Source organism: Chenopodium album, chromosome 4, assembly GCF_948465745.1.
Source record: "Chenopodium album chromosome 4, dcCheAlbu1.1, whole genome shotgun sequence".
Taxonomy (NCBI): Eukaryota; Viridiplantae; Streptophyta; class Magnoliopsida; order Caryophyllales; family Amaranthaceae; genus Chenopodium; species Chenopodium album.
The window spans coordinates 1899419-1922172 of NC_137837.1; the positions used below are offsets into that span (position 1 = coordinate 1899419).

At 33.6% G+C, this 22754-nt stretch overlaps 2 protein-coding genes across 2 annotated transcripts; one reads left to right on the forward strand and one right to left on the reverse strand.

The window, feature by feature from the left end:
- Positions 1–7: 7 nt before the first annotated feature.
- Positions 8–6141, reverse strand: LOC145628470 (RNA-binding protein Y14-like). Its single transcript, XM_081680767.1, has 4 exons — positions 5782–6141; positions 3102–3238; positions 1016–1161; positions 8–360 (listed from the first exon to the last, which is right to left on the reverse strand). The coding sequence occupies exons 1-4, from the start codon at positions 6050–6052 to the stop codon at positions 315–317; spliced, it is 600 nt and encodes a 199-aa protein (XP_081536893.1). The 5' UTR covers positions 6053–6141; the 3' UTR covers positions 8–314.
- An 8407-nt stretch (positions 6142–14548) lies between these two features.
- Positions 14549–18465, forward strand: LOC145626274 (zinc finger CCCH domain-containing protein 53-like). Its single transcript, XM_081678705.1, has 9 exons — positions 14549–15660; positions 15763–15936; positions 16060–16239; positions 16342–16436; positions 16524–16775; positions 16899–17040; positions 17210–17419; positions 17501–17580; positions 17955–18465. Exons 1-8 carry the CDS (start codon positions 14600–14602, stop codon positions 17532–17534), a joined length of 2148 nt encoding a protein of 715 aa, XP_081534831.1. The 5' UTR covers positions 14549–14599; the 3' UTR covers positions 17535–17580; positions 17955–18465.
- Positions 18466–22754: the final 4289 nt, after the last annotated feature.

Genomic DNA, 22754 nt, shown 5'->3' on the forward strand with positions numbered 1-22754 from the left:
ACATTAGTTAAAAGAATAATAACCATACAAATTCCACAAATATAAAATTAGTAGTCATACGGCTAAAAACCTAGATCAATACAAGTAAGAAATAGTGTACACTCAACATTGAGAAAATGATATCCAAACCGCCACTCTTCCATAATTGAGAATTCATTAACAAAAGCATGTATAAGGATGAATCATTCAGTAAACAAATACTCGTACACACTAATGCCTCACTATCATGGCCAAAAAAAAAAAGTAGCTCCAACACATGCCTTGAACTCGAAATCAGGAGAGGTATCCACAACTTCCAAAAGCAACAAACAGATTTAATATCGTCTTCTAGGACTCCTTGATCGGTGACCACGAGGGGATCTGCATTAATAAATTAAACCTTGTCAAACATGTGGAGGCAAAAGCATCTATAATAGGAGTGTAAAACAACTGATTAGCAAAAAGTGCAATACAGATTATCTAGATATATCCCACTCATGTACTCGTTCATAGCAACTGAAGAACTAGAGCATTGCTTAAACAAAGTGATAGAAGAACAATGTAACAGTCGATAAGTTAATTAGATTTTTTTTTAAAAAAAAAAGTCAAAAAGAGATGCTACAGCTAGTAGTTACTAACATGTTACTTGCCAAACAATGCAGGACCTGCTTGAGGTGCCTACCTAATGTCCAGATCAGCCATGAACCTAGAAGATGTAACAAGGCAGCTGACCTTTTGGCTAAGAAATGTAGAGTTAGTGCGACTAATGATTGTAACCTGATGTCTTTAAACTCTTGTCCTATCTTTCTAGCTGATGTTTTATTGGAGGACAGACCTCCCTCACTACTCTGTAAACTTTAAACCTTTTTATTTTTAATCTATTCCCCAGCTTGCATCAAAAAAAAAAAGCTAGTAGTTACTCTAGAAAGTAACAATAATCAGGTACCAAACGGAGTTGGAAAGCCAATGAAGTAGCCATAGTATTAAACCAAGAAATTCCAAAACTTAATAACTGTTAAAACTTAAAAAGACAAACCTTCTACGGTTGCCCCTCCTCTTGTAAGGCCCATTACTGAAAGCCCAATCAACGTTTATCGGCTGCTCAAGCATTTGGGCACCACTCATCTCCTTTATTGCAGCTTGTGCTTCTTCATATTTCCCATACTCAACCAGGGCATAACCCTAAAGATAAACATCAAACAAGAAGAAAATATTATATGAGGAAACCAAACCAAAAACTGGAACATAAAAGGTGGTGAAACAATAGCTAAACATTTTTTACAAGAATAGAGAACGAAGCTAAATGCAGATTTCCAACATGTACACATAGAAAACGAAAAGATCAGATAAGCACCTCCACAGAACTAGCAACACAACCACCTCGAAACCCCCAAGAGCTTTGTATAGAGTTGTGGAACATCACTATTTTCCACAAACCAGGTACAGCAAGAAAAAAAGCTGATCTTCCAAGAAAAAAAGGAAAAGAAGCTGATCCTTTTTTTAGCAGGATTTAACAGATTCATATCAATAAACAGAACATGGGAAAGGGAAGTGTCCAATAGAAACTCAAACTTAAGCCATTTACAGACTAGTCATGTGTCAAACACAAGCCAAAGCGAAGCATCACAACCAACCAGGACAATAAGCATACATACAGAATCGCACATTTGCAGACCACCCCCCACTATCCACTTATCCAGTGTAGACAGCTGAAATGGTTGTATCATTTGCAGAAAGATGAACCTTTTGAAGTCTGTTCAAAAATTGACTCGCAAATTAGGTGCTTCTATTCATTTCAGAAAGGAAATATTTACTTCGCATTAGCTCAGAATACCTTCCAATTACATCAAAACCAAGTCACCAAAATTCTTCAGAACCCCACAGCTCCAAGTAAAGCTTCCCATGCCTAAGGGCTTGAACCAAGATCAAAGCATCACATAGCTAAAGCCTAAACATCTTATTAGACTAATGAACTTCAACAATCTGACAAGTTGAATTACAGTTTTCATACACATGCATTAGACTTTTTCTTTTTTTTGCCTGTGTGTGTGTGGGTGGGTGGGTGGGTGGGTGGGTGGATAGAACATACTACATAGAGCTCCACAGAAATATTTGCTAGAGGCCTTAACAGTCATACTTTCCAACAGCTCTATCTTTGCATGCACCTCTAATAAAGTAATTAAAAGTGTAATTGAAGTTTTATGGTGCTGTGGTCCATAAGGTCTCTCATTACTAATGCTTTCTCAAGTGCCCTCCAAGTCACATCATGGATCTTTTCCAAATCTAAATGGCGGAATAAGCAATGTGCAAGCTTAAAAATAAACAAAATATAACATTATCAAACAAAAAAAAAGGCCTCTTCTCCCTGTGCTTAAGAAAACATCCTTCACATAAACTGCTACACCCTCAAATCAATCACCTACAAATCATATTGCATAACATATTGCCCAACTGGCTCCAACCTTTAAAACTCGCCAAATTGATATAAACCTCAGTAAAACTACATTTGTCCAATCAAGCGAGATAGGGTACATACATATCTCAGGAATTTCACCAAATAATTAATCCTCAAATGCAGCGATCAAAACAGATTTTTGTCATCAATCCCAATTGACCAAACAAAAAAAAACTTCTGAACAAGTCACGCTACACATTGCACCAGTAATGTATAATAAGTGGATCGGAAGAAAAAAGTTGACACCAGTTATAAGTCCCTTCTCAGAAACTTCAGTTACCGTCAAAATCCTCCAAAATGACCAATCATTCATCACGATATTTCATCCTCTTATCTCTACATGCTAAGGGACATGTAACCCCTTCCTCTCTTCATTCTAAAAGGAACCACGGACTATACTAGAACCTATGACAAACAGCGCCACCAAAGATCCTTGACAATAGATATAGTCTTGAACCACAGACCAATTATTTGCACTTACATGTATGCTTGACCAAATCAACAAAACTAATCATAATCAGCAAAACTACATAACAGAATGGACAGCAGAGTAGCAGACTTTCAAGCAATAATCACTTCTGGATACAGTTTCAGAGTCAGCATAAAAAAGGTAAACGCATCAAATCAAAACAACCAATACACTTTTAAGAGAGAACAACTATCACACCTTGACAAATCCAGTACGGCGATCCAGATTCAAATGCAAATTCTTAATCTCACCAAAATCTCCAAAGACATTAAGGAGATCCTCTTCCTGTGCCTCTTCATGCACTCCTGTGACATGTACAATCCAGCCTTCGATTGCTGCAATGAAAATGAAAAGTTTCCGTTAGAATTTTGCTTGCAGAAATTTTAGTAAAAATAAATTCATAAAACAAAAAAACCAAAATTCATTCCAGCTTCAAGACCTTGAACAACAAACAAAGAAAACCAAGATAAATAGAAATCCACAACCACAAACTATCAGCAGTACATGAGAAAGTAAATTAAATAAATCTCTAGACGATCAAGGAAAGATAAGCTCATCCACTTTTATTACTACTAATTTCACTAAGGATCAATACGTTATATGGAGTAATTTGCCATTAGGAAATTGTGGCCAAAAAAAATATCCAAAGGGTTCAAAATTTTTTTCTTCTGGAAATTTGAGTTTTATTTCCTTTCCAACCAATTTTCCATCCCCAAATCTCCCTTTATTCCCCACTTACAATGATCTTTACCTTCCCCTACCATTTCTTTTTTCAGTTAATTCAAAAAACTAAGAAAAATTATGGAGTAAATTTTAACTCGTGATGATTTGGTTCAACCATAATGAAAACAATTTTTAAAAATTCGGGACATCCAAAATACATAAATCAATCCTAACTCTGAACCATAATATAAAATTCACATTGCCTCCGTAAATGAATCTAAACTCACCAAAACATCTAATCAGAGTGGAGAAATATAAGAAAGTCGTAACTGTATTAAAAGTAAGTGACAGAAGAAATCTGATCTTCTATATATCCAAGCTGGAAGTTTTTGTTTAGAATCAGATTTAGAATCAGATTAAGTAGCACAAAATAATAAGGTCAATAAACCTACATGTCCTCAACTATCAACACTGAGTTTTGTGGTCTCAGTAAGGCAAAAAACATTTTCCATGCACAAGAATTGGCAAATGGTACCTATGTACTTAATGCAGGCGAGTGGAAAAAAACATAGTTGGATGCATGACATCAGGCTTTCAATAAGTCATCTTTTTACAGCCAGCTACAAACCTACGCTTCTCCAAAAGCTCAAGTATAAGAAACATGAAGTCCCCAAGTGAGAATAACGTCGTTAAACAATACAGCCAATGAAGTAAACTTATTGCTCTTATAACACTTTAAATGTACTAATTGCAGTTCTTTGTCAAAATGCACAAGTTATGTTGGAGGCAGGAGTTGCTGGACTGCACTACGAATATATACACCCTTTATACCATGATGCATGACTTGGCAAGATCCCAAAATTAAAGGTGCAAAGGTAATTTCCAATTCTTTCTGGTAGTACGGGAGTAAGATATGAAAATATCTATGAGTGTTGGATAAAGAAAGAAGGGTTTCTAAGTACTTGCTCCATCGTCAAGAGTAAATGTATTGATAAAACTCACCCTAAACATTTGAAATAAGAAAGTCGATCATAAATTTATGCTGATATACCATAATACTAAAAAAAACCAGTGTTATCCAAAACCTTACATATATATATATATATATATATATATATATATATATATATATATATATTGAAATCTCTACATTGATGCAACTTCCATACAAGGTCAAGATATTATGTTTGTTTAATCTAATAAAAAAGTCCATGAAGAAAGTAAAAATAGAAAGTAATCGATAATTAGCTTGTGAGATCTTTACCACATTATTGTTCATATCGGGAGCAGCCTAAAAACCCTTAATACATTAACAGCCAACACCAGTAGACAAGCAAGATGTAAACCTTCCACCAAGATTAAACAGAAAAAGAAACTTGAAGGTGCTAAAATCAATGAAGGAATTCAGCCAAAGATGATGAACTTAAAAGGTTTCAATTGCTCCCTCACAATTCCAAGTAACAGACTCACAGTCAGACCTCAAACTACAACGTTTTAAAAATGGTTTATAAACTGTAGTTTCACTGAAAAGTAAACTAAGTATTAACCAATTGGTTTTTCAACCTTAAACTACAATTCAAGCTGCACCATTCAATCACCAACGGTAACAGTGAATAAACTCCACTCAATCAAGACTATAAGATGCACTCTTGTAAGACACAGAAAAACAACAACCATTTTATACTTCGTACGATGTTCAACCGCCTACTTCCTCCACTAATATCAATCAATCACAACCTTACCCAAAATACAAACTAAAAATCTATCTCCAAAACCCTGGCAGTTCAAAACAAATACAGTTGACATCGAAAAATGCTAGCTTAGAAGTTAGCAGTTTTCCAAAAGAACTAACTTGCTACGTTTGGTACCAGAACCCGAAACCCTATACTTCGACAACTAGTAACCTAAACCTTAATTTCATCTGCAACATTCAATTAGCACTCAATCGAGACTAGTATACATTACAGTTTACAAATTAGCGCACAAATATCTAAACATCCCCAATTAACACTTAATTCCACCATAAATTCAACAAATCACAACCTAATTCCCCAATTACACAACAACAACAAAAAAAGCATCGATTCCCAAAACCCTAACAATCATAAACAAATTCAATCAACTAAAACCCTAACAACGACTATCAAAACCCGAAAACAACAATAAACACAAACAAATTGAACAAATTAGCAAAATCAGAGAGAAGAAAACTAACAGCGAGCGGGACCAGGTCCACCATCAGAATCAAGAGATTCAAATTCACGAGCAGCCATACGACTATTACGCTCAGCATCAGCTTCTTCACGAAAACCACGACCTTTCGTCTTCTTGACGAATCCAGCAGCGGAGCCGCCAGCAATGGCGGATTTGAGCTTGGGATGCGAAGCCCTAGGAGATCCGTCGGCGTCACCGGCGCCGCCATCTTCGTCCATGAGATCGTCTTCCTCTGGTTCGAAGTCGACTGCTTCAACGTCTGGTGCCGCCATTGTTAGAGCTTCGAGTTGTTGATTTTCTCTCTCCTCGGTTTTACTGGTTTTTGTTTAAGCCGAAGTTGTGTTTTTGAGGAGGGGATTGTGGGAAGAGTAGAAGAAGAGAAGGTTGTTGTGTTGTGTTGGGCTGGGCTGGGTTGAGAATATGGGCTTTTAATGGTTGGGTTTTATTGTTTTATCTCCTAATGAGCATAGGTCATAAGGTTGAAAAACTTGGAATATCTCAATTAAACACATGGTTTATGGTTTTAGGCCTTTAGGATATGTTCTCTTTAGCTTATTTCAGTTCAGTTAAGCTTCAATTCAGTTTAGTTCAGTTCAATTTTTCATTTTCTTCTGTCATAAAATATTCAGTTCAGCTCTGTTCTGTAAATCAGATAGGCCCTTAGTGCTTTGGATGCCTAATTTTTCAACTTTGACCTAATTAATAATTTTATAAGTATGTGACTCGTGCACAATAATATTTTATTATTTGAATTTCTAAATATAATCTCAGTAATGAAAATTAGCAAACAACATTGAAAAGAATGAAAAAAATTCATAGTCAAGAGTTCAAATTTGTGTGCCAATATGGCATGATGTACAAGAGAGATGTCACGTAACACATATGCTTCCTTAAAGTGAGTAAGTTTCTATGTATGAAATTTGACAATACAAAATCTGAAGTCGTCAAAATGGTATGTAGTCCAATTCTCCAAGGCTAAGCTACTACTGATTTCACTTATATGAGTTATATCACAAACTCTCTTTGCACTTGCTACATTATGTTGTAGCCTTTTGTTGGTGCTGACTTTCCAATATTCAAGGCTTTTCTACTACCTCTTGGCGCATGCCATTGTTATCGATCACTGCCCATCCTTGTGGTTGTATAAAGAATATACTATCCTTTGGTTCAACATGAAACTCTCCAAGCATGCATAATTGTTCCAACGTCATTCTTGTATTTCATTTGAATCTATGTCACAAACTCTTTATTTCACTTAATTTAGTCTTCATAAATATCAACACCTTTACCTCACAACATGGGGCACATGTCGTCACACTAGTACCCAACTCTTTATATAATAAATATTTGAATTGTAATCCTATCTCCTACAAAATTCATGAGAAAATCACGTAAAATACCAATAAATCTGCTTTATATTAGAAAGCTGACATTGCTCGGGATTACATGAAACTCCATGAGAAGTACAATGAATTGGCACATGATGAAACTTTCACCAAGCAAATTATGAAACCTAAATTTAAACTTGGAGGGAGATGGGGAGGGACCTATTGTAAGCTCATAAAATGGACCCATATCAACTAGGAGGAAATGGCATGTATTTTTTGCGGGAGACAATGATACGGAACAAACACAAAGTATCTTATTTTAGATTTGCATTGAAAGTGATATTGACTATGGCTCATCAATGCAATGTTAAAAATCTACTTTGTAGTATATTGGACAAACTATGAGTGATATATTATACTATACATACAATTATTTATTCTCGTTTTATTCATGAATTATTAATTATACTTGTATTTGATAGACTTTATGTCACGAAACATGTTCTCTTCATTTTACTTCCAACATTTTTAGCTTCACCTTGTCAAGTATAGACTAAATCTATTAAGATCAAAATAATTTGTTTGCTTGTTCCTACTGTATCTAAAATATTATAAGTAATAATATAACAATATCTCACCTTAGTATAGATTTTTTTGTGCAAAAATACAATCATAGTTTTAGTGTATTTGTTAACGGACCATCTCAACTAAACCACTTGAAAGTAGGGGGAAAGTGAGGGGTGGATGAGATTCGAACTTGTAATATTTGTATTACGTTGGCCCTGATACCATGTTAATGGACCATTTCAACCAAAAGCTAAATTTGATGGTTGAAGTCTAAAAATATGTTTTATACTCTATTAATATCGACATTAGACCGACCCTAGAGGATCCAGTCCAAACCTAACTATAAACCAGAATAGGAAGAGATGAAATCCTTAGTTCTAACAGAATGAAAACCACCCATTCACGAGATTTTCACTTGAAAAGTGAGATTTTTGATTTGTTGATTGGATTACATGTGCATGCATATATACAAACATCATAGTCTCCCAGATAAGACTCATAAGAGTAGTAATTATCCGATACTATAAGACAATAGTGGAGTTAGTAACTGTTGGATTTTTATGTTTCATAGACTCACACTTTAGCAAAATTGCCCCCACAACCCACTTCTCCATAGACTGGTTGTTGTGGGAAGGGAAATTGAAACTAGGTTATGTCTTAATTAGGAAATTATGCACTAATCTATTCTTTAACATTTTAAGAACGTTTACTTTTAGTATGTCATGTAAAATATATACTATGTTAATTATAAACTCGATAAGAAGGTCCGGACAATTAACTTTTGGTATTAAAACTTATGGTTCAAATGATAAATTTATTACAGTAGTCTGTAAAGTTACTGATTTTTACTGAATCGAACCGGACTTACTATGTTGGAGCTGTTATGAAGCTGAGAAAGTAGAACAAGTTGGCCTGGGTTAAAGCCCAGTGATGTGGGCCATAAAATGGATTGAGATGTTTCTGTTTAGCATTAGGCCAGTGTTTGGGCTTTTTCGTGTAGGCCCCTGAAATCATATTCAACTGGGCAATCAAATTATGGACCCACATGCAATTAAGGAATTCCCAGAGGTAGTTAGGTAATTTTTTGCCCACAATTGGCTTCATTAACTTGACTTGCTTCTTTCCATTCAAACTTTTAAGTTATTTTTTTATATAAAAAACAAAATACCTCTTTGTATACAAGCAATAATTGCTACAAAATTATAGAATGACTAAAATCTATAATAATATCAATAAGTGACTTCTTGAATTCTATGAGAAGTAGGATAAACAAATTATATACGATCGACGAATTTTAAAAGACAAATATGTGACTAAGCTTGTATGAAAAATGTAGCAGGTAATATAAGATGGGGCAAACGGGATGTAATTATGTTTACCTATGTAATGCCACAAAATGTGTGGAGGCAATTAAGAATAAAGCTCCTAAGATTGACCGCATGTCCAATTGGTCATGTAGACCATACTATGATACTAGGATAAAAGCCACTCTCATGAAAGTCTATGGCCTAACTAGTTAGTCAAAGAGAAATCATGATAGTAAAATGAGACGAGTAGAATATATTTCATAGCATTTGTTATTGAAAACTATCATAAATATTATTAACAAGGGCATGAGTGGCGATTGAAATAGTTGTTTGTATGAATAGTATGTCCACAGCTAAATGTTGTACCTTAAATGGTACACATCATCAATAATTGTTGGTAGATAACAAAATCTCTATTAGTAGTTAGTTATCTGCTTGCTAACTTAAATATTGTTACGGAGTGATACATATAGCGCTATCGAATAATTCATTTTCAAAATCAACGTAAGTTAAATCAGATCAAATCATGTGAATTAGTTTAAGCCACTAAACATTATGGATAAGCCAATAAGTGAGATAAATTAGTGATTATGCCTGGAATATACTTGGTTTATAAAGAAACATTAAACATGCCCTTTGATTAAAAGGATAGTTTGACCCACCAATTTTCATCCCTACACACAAAATTAGTGAGGGAATTTCAATGTCCACTCACCCTCGTGCTTATTTGTCACTACATCCATGCTTTATACTATACTTTTCTGATCCCCTCTTATTTACTACCGTCCGATTGGATTTTTCAAACCAAATCAATGGTGTAGATTATAGATGACCGTTGTTATTAGATTTATAGCAACAACACCAAATCTTAAATTTTTTGGGTTTGGGTTTGGGTTTAGGGGATTGCAAAGAAAGGTCAAATCAATACTTTCTCCGTCCCCATTTGCTTATTCCTAAGTGGTTTTCTAATTTGAGTTAATTTTTTATTTGTGAGGTTAATAACAAGATTAAAAGCATTTTGACAGTATATTATGATCCTTCGTAAATATGTATCGCATATATACATTTCATAAGTCCGTATAATATGAGTATTGGACAGTCTTTATATACGACCGAATAAATTAAGGGACTGTTCTCATTGACTGAACTCAGCTGAACTGAACTGAACTGAATTGAGCTAAACCGAACTGAACTGAACTTAACTGAAATGAATATTTTATAAGAGAAGGAAATTAGGAGCTGAGCTGAACTGAAATGAACTGAACTGAACTGAACTTAACTAAGCTGAACTGCACTGAACTGAACTGAACTGAACTTAACTTAACTGAATTTCAACGCAAGAGAACAGGCCCTAAGTCTTTTTTATTTTTAATCTTGTGGGCAAATAAAATATAACAGATGTAAGCAAAGCACATTAAATCAGCAAAATAAGAAAATCGCAATTCGAAATAACAAACGCCTAAACTCCTAGAGTAATTAAAAAGAAAATGCACGACAAAGTACGGTAAGGTTAATTATGTCAGATATTTGGGTGATCTTGGGAAGTGTATATGATCAGTATTTTATGCATTTATATACTTTATTTATAATTTTTTAATATCCTGCATATATAGAAGGTTAAAATAGTGATTTTCGCACGTGATGCCAAAAGGGGCGTGCTCATCACTTGCCACTTTATTTAAAATCCACTTCTTCTTTTTTTTTTTTAAAAAAAAAAACAAAAAAAAACTGGGGGATATTATTTTACGATACTCCTATTTTATTTTCTGATTTTTACTGACAATATTAACATGACCCTTTGCCCTTTGGTTTATTTTATTCTTTGGTTTGGATAATGATTAATGATACGGCGTATTCCGTATTTGGTTTGGTTGACCTTGACTAAGCTAAATACTTCAAACAAAGGAATTGTGATATTAAAATTTGAATATGTATACTAAACAATTGGTTTAATAAAAAAGTTTACCCCTCACAATTGAGATTGTGCAATCAAACCGGGATAAAAAGGTACTTTAAGACTATGGGCCTATTCACGTTTACTTAATTTTAGTTCAGTTTAACTTTAATCAGTTTATTTCAGTTCATCTCCTAATTTTCCTCTCTCACAAAATATTCATTTCAGCTAAGTTCAGTTCAGTTCAGTTCACTTCAACTCCAATCAGTTCAGTTTAGTAAATGTGAACAGACCCTATATTTCGTTCTAGGGGTTGCAATTTGGGTCAGCATGTCGGGTTCGAGTCAGTATGTCAGGTTCAAGTCAGATTTTGGGTCGATTTCGAGTTATGTTAAGCAACTATCAAAAATAGTGTAAAACTTAACATTATTACGAAATACGAAACTTAGTTCAAATCGGGTCGAATTCGGGCTGTTCGAGTTTGGATCAAGTCGAATTCAGGTTTCCCTCAATAACTTCGGGTCAGGTTCAAGTTGGGTCAGGGATTGTCAACCCTATTCAATTCACATAATATAATTGATTCAATTTCTTCTTGTAAGTTTTAAAGTTGATCAAGTTTTAACTTAATGTGTACGCTTTTTTTATTTTATTATTATTGTACAGTCATGTTCTGATTTACTGAATTCAACTTAAGTGAACTGAACTGAACTGAATATTTACGATAGAAGAAAATTAGGAACTGAATTGATTGGAGTTGAACTGAACAGAAAATAAGTAGAAAAGAATAGGCCCGTAAAAAAGTTATCAAAAGAGATATCATTAGATTCGTATTAATATGCGTTTTCGAAACAAAATTCTTATGGCCAACCATGGGTTACTACGTTAGTGTTATATGGATTACTCGTTAGTATTACATACATTACTTTGTTCTTTTAAAAGGCGGCCACATGGTGTGACTAGCCGCACGTAAAATGTGTAGCTATCGAAATAAGAAATTTTCATTATTTTGTAAATCATAAAATCAAATATATTGGATGATAAATAATTGCGAATAGAAAGATAATATTTAATTTATTTTTGATATGGTTCATTTATAAAATAAGTTGAATTGAACATATATTGCCTTTTTTTTTTATCATTTTTTTGTACTTTTAAGTGGTCTAATTCAATTTGCCAACCTAAGTTAGGATGACAAGCGAGAGATATTGGTTTGGTAACTTACTAAGGCCTGTTATTTAGAGTTGCTTTGCTCTGTTTTGCTTTGCTCTGTCCTGCCCTGCTCTGTCCTGTTTTGCTATGCTTTGTCCCGCCCTGCTCTGCTCCGCAATGTGTGGAAGCCTAGATATGCTGAAATCTGCACTGCTCTGCCCAGAAGCTTAAAAGAACAAGGCGTAACTTACTAACAAATATAACTTTTTTTTTCCAGAAAGAGTCACAAGAATAAATGATTTAGAAGGAATTTGATCCCAATCAATCATGAACATCGCCTTTCAAAACTCTAATCAATTAAGCTAATACACCATCCATGCTCCTCCACTTATAATCATGTCATGGCATGCATGCCTTTTCAAGTCTCCCTCAAATAAGCAATATAATCACTAAAAGCTTCAAACATGTAACGTTTGAGCTTAAACATTAACGGCAGTTTAAACATTGATTTACTAATATTACTCCTACTACCCTAGCATTATCCTTCATTTTCTTTTTTTGCCCAAGAAGAAGCAAGAATCTTAGTATGATCATTGGCCTAATAATAGTTGGATATTATTTGCAATTCCTCCAAATATCCAAAATTTATAACTAAGCAAATGGTTGCACTCGTGCACACAACAAGGCAATACAATAATTGAGTAGTCATTTTCCTTTTCTTTCTCTTTTAAATTTCGTGGGATTGGCATAGATAATATCACTCCTACTACCCTAACATTAGATCTGAATCATGCTTTATCCTTAACAGTCATTACTTTGTCCATTACTTGTGTGAAGTTGAGAACTAAGGACATACCCACATACTTTACAAAATTACTAGAGAGTACCTGAAGTTAATAAAGGGCTGTTAGTTCAACAAAGTCCTTAATTCGGTTTCTAAACATCTTACACTATATTATCGTTTTTAAAATCTTTTGGTATGGATGTGAACTAACTTGATTGGTTAAGTCTTACGCAATTTATATTTAGAGAGTAAAGACTTGAGATTTGAAACTTTATTCATATTGGTCATTGTAATATACTCCGTATTTGTTTGGTGTTTTCTATGGAGTATATGCACAAAAAATAACATTAATAGAACATTTCTACGTAGTACACCTTCTACGTTAATTTAGCACTCCACAATAGTACTTATTGTGTTTTTGAGAAAGGTTAAATTAGAATTCAATTAGTGAAATTTGTGTACATCATTATTAAGTGGGTAGTATGAATAGCGTTTTTCTCAAGCTAACTAAATTTACTCCCTACAAGCTAGCAAGATATAATTAGACATATGTTGGAATAAGATGGTCTCATTTCGTGGGACAAATATCTCAACGGCTAATGCTTACGCCAACATAGTAGATGGACTTCAAAGTCCATTATTATTTTAATTTTTCCTCTAAATAAATCATCCAATATAATTTTAAAACAAATAAAAAACATTCAAGTATTAATTAAATACCTGGAATTGTGGCGAAAATGTAAGAGATTTTAGAACCAAGCACATGCTGAAGATGCAGTTGGAAAGAATTTGACCTCAAAACATCAAAGTTACAAGTTGAATTTACAATTAACTACTGTATTACGAATATTTCAAATCTTACTCAACTCAATAAATGATCACGCTAGATGACACAACTAAATTACGGAGTAATAATTAATGAAATATAACATAATAATATCTTACCATATACTCATCTCACACAAGAATTATCTAGTCAAAAATGTCTCTCCAAAAAAATCCTCTTTTTATCCCATGGTAGCACGTAATTGCACAAAAATGTGTTTCAAAAGTTGTCTTAGAAGAAAGAAAATAAAATAAAAATAAAAATAAAAATAAAGAAGAAAACCCAACACAACAAAACACTACACTAGTACACTACACTACCCAACTCAAAAAGAAAAAGAAAAGAAAAAAGTTGCAATTTTTTTACTCTCCCAAGGCTGCAACAGCAGATAGCATAGCATTAGCACTGCTTGCTGCCAAAAGTTGTGGTTCTTACATTTTTATTTTTTATTTTTATTTTTTTTAATTACTACTACTCCTCTAAAATAATTTATTTTTTGACATTTAATTAATAAAATTATTTTTAAAATTACTAAACTCTCAATCTCTCTACCCCATAAAACATCTTCACCATTTTACCAGAAATCTCTCAACTCCATTTATTTGTTTAATTTATGATTTTAATATAGTTTCCCTCTATTTTCCTTCCTTAATTGTTTTAGACAAAACCCCATATTTAAATTTAAAAAGTCAAATTAATTAAAAAAAAATTCAAAAAAATATAAAAAAATAAAAAATTTACTTACCCTTATCATAATTACTACCTTTTTTATCTAACAAACTTGCTTCAATTCATTTCATTTCATTTTCCATCTTCTTCTTCCATAAATTCAAACCCATCTCTTCCTCTTCCCTTTCTCTTCTTCTTCTTCCCCCATTTTCTCTCTCCTCAATTTCTTTTTTTTTTTAAAAAAATTAAAGATAATCAAAAGTTGGGTTAAAGTTTCTCTCTCTACTGGTCTTCAATGGAGTCATATGAAGCAACAAGAGCAGTATTATCAATGGTACAAAGCATAGATCCAGAAAACGCTTCAAAGATTATGGGTTACATACTGATACACCACACTGAGAAAGACATGATTCGCTTTGCTCATGGATCAGAATCACTCATTTTTTCTATACTTAACAGAGCAAAAACTGACTTAGGACTTTTATCGAACACTTCATCTGCATCACCTTCAATGGCTAATTCTTCCCATGCTTCTCACCCTATCACCATTTCTAGACCTAACCCACTTTCTCTCTCGCTTCCTTCTCCAAGATTACCCAACAATGGGTTCAACCCTTCTTCCCCTTCTTCTCCCTCTGTTTGGGCCCACCACCATTCTTTAAGCCCTAATTCTCTCTCCTACGCTGCTGTTGTCAATGGAAGTTGTAATAATAATAACAATACTAATGGGTCTTTTTCATCTTCTTCTGCAATTGGGTCTCCTCAAATTGGGTTTTCTGCAAAAAATGAGGGTAATTTCATGGATGATTACCATTTACAGGAACAAAATCTGGGTTTTTTGAACGACCCTTTTTCGAAAAATGTGGAGTTCTTTGAGCAAGTACCTTCTTCCATTGATTTAGCAATGAGCCCAGGTTGTAGAAGTGATTCAATGGGTGCTTACCCTTTCTGGGAAAACTCTTCTTCCGCAAGTAGCGCGGACAATAGCGCGCATTTTCATCGAAGAAGCGCTTCTTTCAATGATTGTTACTATGGAACTGATGATTCTACTTCTGGGTTTGGTTTTAAGCCTTGTCTTTACTACTCTAGAGGCTTCTGCAAGAATGGCAACGCCTGTAAGTTCGTTCACGGCGGCGGTTGCGCCGGCGCCGGCGGTGGTGGGTTCTCGGATTCCGGTGATAATTCCGGCCCAATTGTTGGTTCTCCTTGTAGCAAATACGACGCGTTTGAGCAGTGTCAAGAAGAGATTTTTAGGTCTAAACTTGCTCAGCAACAAAGATTAGCTGCTCAGTTGATGTCTGGTGGTATGAATTTACCTTATAATAAGCTGAATTTCCTTCAAACTGAAGCTCAAAGGTAACTATATTTTAATGCAATTTGTTTGTTTTTTATTATATGGTGTTACATGTATATTATATGATTGGGTTTAATGGGGGTAATTATAATGTCATGTTGTAGATCTGCAGCAGCTGCATTGATGATGGGTGAAGAGTTTCATAAGTTGCACGGCCGTGTTAGGATGTCAAGAAATGATTTTGCTGGGATGGATTCTAACCCTGGTTCAAGACAGATTTACTTAACATTTCCTGCTGACAGCACTTTCAAAGAAGAGGATGTTTCTAGTTATTTCAAGTAAGATTTTTTTGTATGACATTTTTAGATGTTTAATTTTGTAATGATTAGCTATAATTTTATGTAAAATGTAGTAAAATTAAACAAAAAATTTGTTGTTTTTGGTGTTGTGTGTGTTTGAAGCTTATATGGACCAGTCCAAGATGTGAGGATTCCATATCAACAGAAGAGAATGTTTGGGTTTGTTACATTTGTCTATCCTGAAACTGTCAAGGTTATTTTAGCTAAAGGAAACCCTCATTTTGTCTGTGATTCTCGTGTTCTTGTTAAGCCTTACAAGGAGAAGAGCAAGCTCCCTGACAAGTAATTATCTAACCCGAAATCGTTATTGTTTTGTTTAATGATTATCATCTCTGAAAGTATGGGTGTTTAATCGAATGTCATTGTTTGTTTGCTTGTTTGTAGGAAGCAACATCAGCAACAGATGGAAAGGGGTGATTATTTGTCGTGTTCGAGCCCGTCTGGGCATGATTGTAGAGATCCTTATGAGTTTCAGCTTGGTGAGTAATTCATCTAAGCTGCTGTTATAGCTTTGATTGCGGTTTAAATGACAATGTAGCTTAGTTATTTGTTTGTTGTGTGAATAGGAGGAAGAATGTTGTACAGCACTCAGGAGATGTTACTTAGGAAGAAGTTAGAGGAGCAAGCTGATTTTCAGCAAGCTCTTGAATATCAAGAAAGAAGGCTGATGAACTTGCAACTGTTGGACTTGAAGAATCAGCAGCACCAGCACAATGCATCAGTTGGTTCTCCAATGTCCTCGCCGCACTTTGCCCCGGCTCCTTCGAATCTAACTGCTCCACCTCCGTCGAATGGGATCAGTCATGATGGTTCTGAAGGTTGTTTCTTAATCCATTATCCATCAACTTTGTAATGTACACACACAATCTATGTATGTAGTTGATTTCTTCTTACTACGTAATTTGTTCGAGTTTTGACGCTATTTGTGTGGCATAATGCAGAGAATAACAGTCCAACTGGGGCATCAGATGAGCAACTAGCTGAGGATGGAGGAGTCAATGCTGCTCTGAGTGATTGTAATGGCAATGGCCAAAATAAGGAGGATAATAGACCTAAAAATGAAGAAAATGAGCTGGCTGAAAGGTATATATAAAAAAAAGTCATGATAATATATTCAAAAAGTCCATAATGTTGCCTATATTTGGCCAATAGCACATTCGTGCAAATATATTTTCCTGAATTTTCATCATCACATGGCTATTATTATTTTTATTATTACTACTAACCCTTTTAGCATTATCATGAAATGCAGTGGCTTAGAGCACATCCTTCCTGACAACCTCTTTGCTTCTCCTAAGAAATCTGTCTCCGAGCAGCGATCATCGGTTTTTCTGCCGGAGTTTGATAATGGTGGTGTTAATGCTACGGCCGGTTCATCTACTGCTAGCTGTGACTCCTCGATGCCTGCCTCTTCCCCTCTCGGCTTGGCTCCGCATAAATCTTGTTACTTTGAGATGCCTAGGTATATGCTTAGCTTAGATGTTGTGGTCCTAATGACACTCATTTTTCTTTCGTGTCCCTAATCCTTGGCTTATTTTTTCAGGCTTTCGCCGGGGCAAGGAGCTCTAGGAATGTAGTTTTCAAGTTCAGCCGTGGATAGCAACTTGGGGATTTTCCTTTATTGTAAGGATCTATCTATTTACATATCTCAATATCTCATAAGTATATTACTCGTCGAACCTCTAGGAATTCAAATTTTAGTGTAGTGTCTAAGTGACAAGGAACTAATGACTAGTATATCCAAAGGACTAGACAAAATAATTTGGTTAGAAAAGTTGATTAGACACCATTCTATGTTCGTTGTTAACACATAATTTTACCTAAACACCCTCGACAATAGCTTCTTTTGTCCACCCCCGATGGACAGATTAGTAATTTCATCGTATTCTTTCTAATTGAGGGCTATTAGGAGTAACATCATAAACATCATTATCATAGATGAATTTTCACATAACAATAATATGTTTTGTAATATTTGTTGTTTCTTGTCCATGCAGAAAAGTTTGACAATGAATATGCAAAAGATAGGAAGGCAAGAGATGGGAGGGAAAATCCCCAAAGTTGTACAGCCAAAAACACCCAACCCATACCCAACCCAACAACAATCAAAAGGAAATCAAAGTAGGAAGGTCTTCTCAGAGATCACTATCATCCTTATCATCATCATTATGATCATCAAAATACATATAATAGTTTTTTTTTTTTTTCTTTTTTCTTAAATATTTTGTTTACAAGAAAATAGATAAATGCATACTTAGGGGTACAGATAGACTGATTTTATGAGAGTGGGGGTCTTTCATGACTTTTGTACCCTCTCTGTAGGTGTGTACTGGTACTGGTACTGGACCACACAAAGATAAGCAGCAACAAAAAAAAAAAAAAAGAGCTAGTTATATTACTAGTTTATGATCTAAAAGAAAAGGGCTAAGTTTGTTAGTGGTAACTTTTTGTTGATTATACTACTAGTTTATATCATGATATATAATAGAATTTCTACCTTTTCTTGTTCTTCTACTACTCATACTCTCTTTATTTTTCGCATTTATTTGAGTTTTATAACAGTTAGGCAATTAACAGAGAGGTGAATATGGATAATGCTAGTGTTTGCTTATCAAGGATAACATTTCGCCCTCTGTTAGATGCTTAACTAGTTTCGAGTAATCATTTTATGTGGAATAGTCCTATCTAATACGGAGGAAGTATCTGAAGCTGAAAGCAAATCTTTTTTAATTAGGGGGAGTATAACTACTATACTGATATAGATACTCATAAAAGGTAAAGGAGTGACTCAAGTGGAGAAGAAAAGCTGTTTTTCTCAGTTACCCCTTTTTACTTTTTTATTTTAATTATATTTATTTAGTTAAATTTTTAAATTTTTTGTCATTGATAATATATTATTAGTATAATTATTAATATTCTCTGTAGTGTAGTGTAACCCACTTAAAAGTTGGAACTTTGGGAGTGAAGAAGAGAATTTTCAGAAAAAGGGAAAAGAAGGGGAAATTTTTAAAATTGAATTAATACTAAAAAAAAAAAAAACCAAAAAAAACTTTAAAAAATGAATGAAAATTCCTTACTTTTTTGAAATTCTTTTGGGTATAAAGAAAAAGGCGAGTTCTTTTTATGTGAAATTATAAAAAGGCAAAAACTTTAAGAGAGAGAAAGAAAATAGAGGGAAGAGAGAGAAAGAAAGAAAGAAGGGGACTCTTTTGTCTCATTTTGTGGTTTCTTTTAGGTGGACATGAAATGAGGTGGGTCCTACATTGTCACATGGGTGCTGACACATTTTATTATGAATGGGTGGTATTTTTGCATTTGCAGAGTTTTTTTGAGTGAGAAAGATGAGTGTGCTCTTATATTTTTACTCCTTTCACTTTCTCAAGTTTTTTTTAACCTTATTTGACTAAATTATTTTATCTTTATTTCATTTTGGGTGTTTAAAGAAATTGTGCTAATTTGGAATCTATTTAGTTGTCATATAGTTTTGGATAATTTTACTCTTATAATATAGGGGTAAAAAGGTAATACTTTTTACATCTATTAATGTATTTCATTCACTTTCTAATCTTAAAAAATAAACTATATTATGAGACGGGGGAGAGTAACTAATATGTAACGGAGGAAAACATAAAATTTAAAAAGTATAGAGGGTAAAAAGGTAATTTAGGTGAGTGGTGGGTTTGTCCTTGTTTTTTGGTTGCATATGGTATGGTGTATGGGTAATGGTGCACACTATCCAATTCCCTTGTGTCAAGGTGTTGTGTTTTTATAGGTGTAATTTATCAATTGGTTTAATAATTTTAATTGCTCTGTATTTTTTTTACTGTAAACTGTAAAAAAATAAAAGAGGGTCTTGAAAGTTGGAGAGGACTGAGTCAGAGACTTTTTATTTACCAAGGTTATGTATTTGAATTTTTATTGATTAGTCTCACTCTTAAATGGTGCTTTTATCTGCCCCAAAAAAGCTAAGTTTTTCTCTGTTTCTGTTTCATTTTCATGCTCTTGTTCCTAGACCATTTATTACTAATGACCCATTTTGGATCCTTTTTTTAAAATTTAGTTTGTGATTTTTACCTTCTCTTTTGGTTGGTGGGATGGTATATTCTAGTTAATGGGGTTAATTTTCTAGGTGTGTTTGGAAATTTGTGTTTCTAGGTAATGTGTGCATCATTTATGGATGGATCAAAAGAGTGGGTTTTGGTCTCGGCTTAACTTAGACCATACATTTTTTTTTTTTTGACGGGAACTTAGACCATACATACATACGAGGATTGTTGTCATATTATTTGAAAGTATTTAGTGCGAGCGATTTAAATGCGACGACACAATATAAGCAAGTGATATTGGTGAAGTCTAATGACTATTAGTATAGGTTGTCTATAATGGAAATGAGCTATTTGGTTTGGTTTAGAAATGATAAAATTTTAGATGTAGAAGCCTAGAGGGTGTTTAGTACTTTGTACGAGTTCCTCGGATCCCTTCTCAAAGTGGTGGATCTCAAATCACTTTCAAATCTACTTTTTTGATTCTATTCTAAATGCTTAGTAGAAATTCCAACTTTACTACCTTTTTTTTGGGTAAATTTTTAATTTTTTTAGTTGAAAAAACATGCACAAAAAAAAAAAAAAAAAAAGAAAGGAAAAGAAAAAGAAAAGGCTATTGCCTTGTTACCTCGTGTACAAGTTTCTTCATTATTGGGTACGGAAATAGTGTCTTTAATTTTATTTTTATTTTCCTTTTATATTATTTACTTATCATGGTAGTAATTAGTAAAGCTTGGTGTTACCTTAGATTCTTCTCTTTCTCTCTGCCTAAGTGAATGCCTCGTGCGTTACCTTTGGGGTGTTGTAAAAGGCAATTATCTTTATTTATTCTTGCCAAGTATACTAAAATATTGCGTAAACTATATTCTTTTTTATTTCAAGGCGTGAGTTTTGCTCAGTTTAGGTAACTAGAGATTTCTTGGCCGGGACGTCGCCTCTTATCTCTTTCTTCGTTCTAAAGAATACTCCTGTTGTTCTATAATACATTAATACGGAGTAATTTTTATGCTTAGAAAATGATATGGAAATTGGAAAACCATATTTATAACGGAGTATGATATGAATATGGTAATTCTAGCTACATTAGATACCGGTTTTTAATTACTTTGTGACGAAGAAAGTAATGTTAAGGGATTTGTTGAGCAAGTAATTATGCCCCCATGGAAGATATTTTGCTTTTTAGGTTAAGTAACATTAGAAGATGATGTTGGGAAGAAAATGATTGAGATTTTTGGTGTTAGTAGATATTTTTATACCTCTAAAGGTTAACAATTGCAAATGTGAGACCTCTTTGAAAGTTAGGTATTTAGTACAAACATCACCCATTAAATGTTTCTATTTTCACGTACTTTCATTTTCCGAAATTAATCTTGTCCAATGTAAAGTCAAAGTCAATATTTTAAAATCTTTACACCAATCATCATGTTGATGATGATATATCATATACAAGTGTATGTGCTAAGGAGTACTCCGTACATTATTTGTTGAATTTGTAACAATTTATTTGCATAACTTTAGCTATTGATGTAACAAGGGAGTAACATAAGTAGAAGAGAATTTTGAAAGCATAGAACTTAACGCCTTCGACCAAATAGTTTAATTAGTATACTCGTGTGTTCTTGTAATTTGTCATGTATGAATATGCATTCGGCCCTAATAATTTTCACATTATTTACACATGAAGGGACTGAACTGTTTAATTATGAGAGGAGAAAATTAGAAACTGTACTGAAATTAAGCTGAATAGAATAGACGCGAAGTATATAACATGAACAAATACAAGTCATATTAGTATCATTAATAGTTAGTTGAAAATAAAAAAAATAGAACAAAAAAAGAGGTAAGAGATTACGTAATTTTACAACTAAACAGTGAATAGAATAGTGTATGGTGTGTTGTACTAGAGACTTAGAGAGTAGTAAGCATATATATATTGAAAGGCAAAGGCTAGGATGAAAATCAGCAGAGAAGCAGGGTTGGGTTTTAATTGTCGTTGAAGATTTAAAGAGAGAGTGGGTAAAAAAAACAGAAGATGATGCAACAAAATACCCTCATTTTCTGCTACTCAATGTCATGCAACAATGTGTTATTAAACCATTGATTGTTGACACTATTGTTTTCTGAATTTTACTGCCGTAAATTTTACTTTACTTTGCCCTATCAGAATAGTAAAAATGCGGTCCCTAGACTTTATAGTAACCGGATATTGTGGGATATTGGATAAAAATATAAGAGGGGTTAGGATTTGAACCTCCCACCTCTCAATCAAAATTAATTGTTTAAGTTTCAATTGTTATATGGAGTAATTTTTATTTCTTGATAATTAGTGATATTATCAAATAAAGTTTTGTGTTGACAACGTGCACAGTAAAAAAGTTTCATTTATTTAAATACGGGGTGAGTATATAATGTTAGTGAAAATGAAAATTTAAAGAGATAAGGGGAATAACTCTCCATTGTATTAGAATTGTTGATGATATTCCTCTTTATTTATATGTAATCTACTAATAATCTTATATCTAAGAGGTTCAGTGTTTAAGAGTCGTGGAATTTTTCTCATCAATAAAGACATAGAATAATTGTTACAATGCTAGTGGTAACGTGACATAATGCTAATTAAATGATAACATAACACTTGACATATAAACGTTTTAAAAACACTTTTTAATATATAAAATAAAAATTAATCAAATTAATTTAGAAGGGGATTATGCCCCAACTGGCCTCCGTGGAAGGTTCCACTTTAATTGTGTA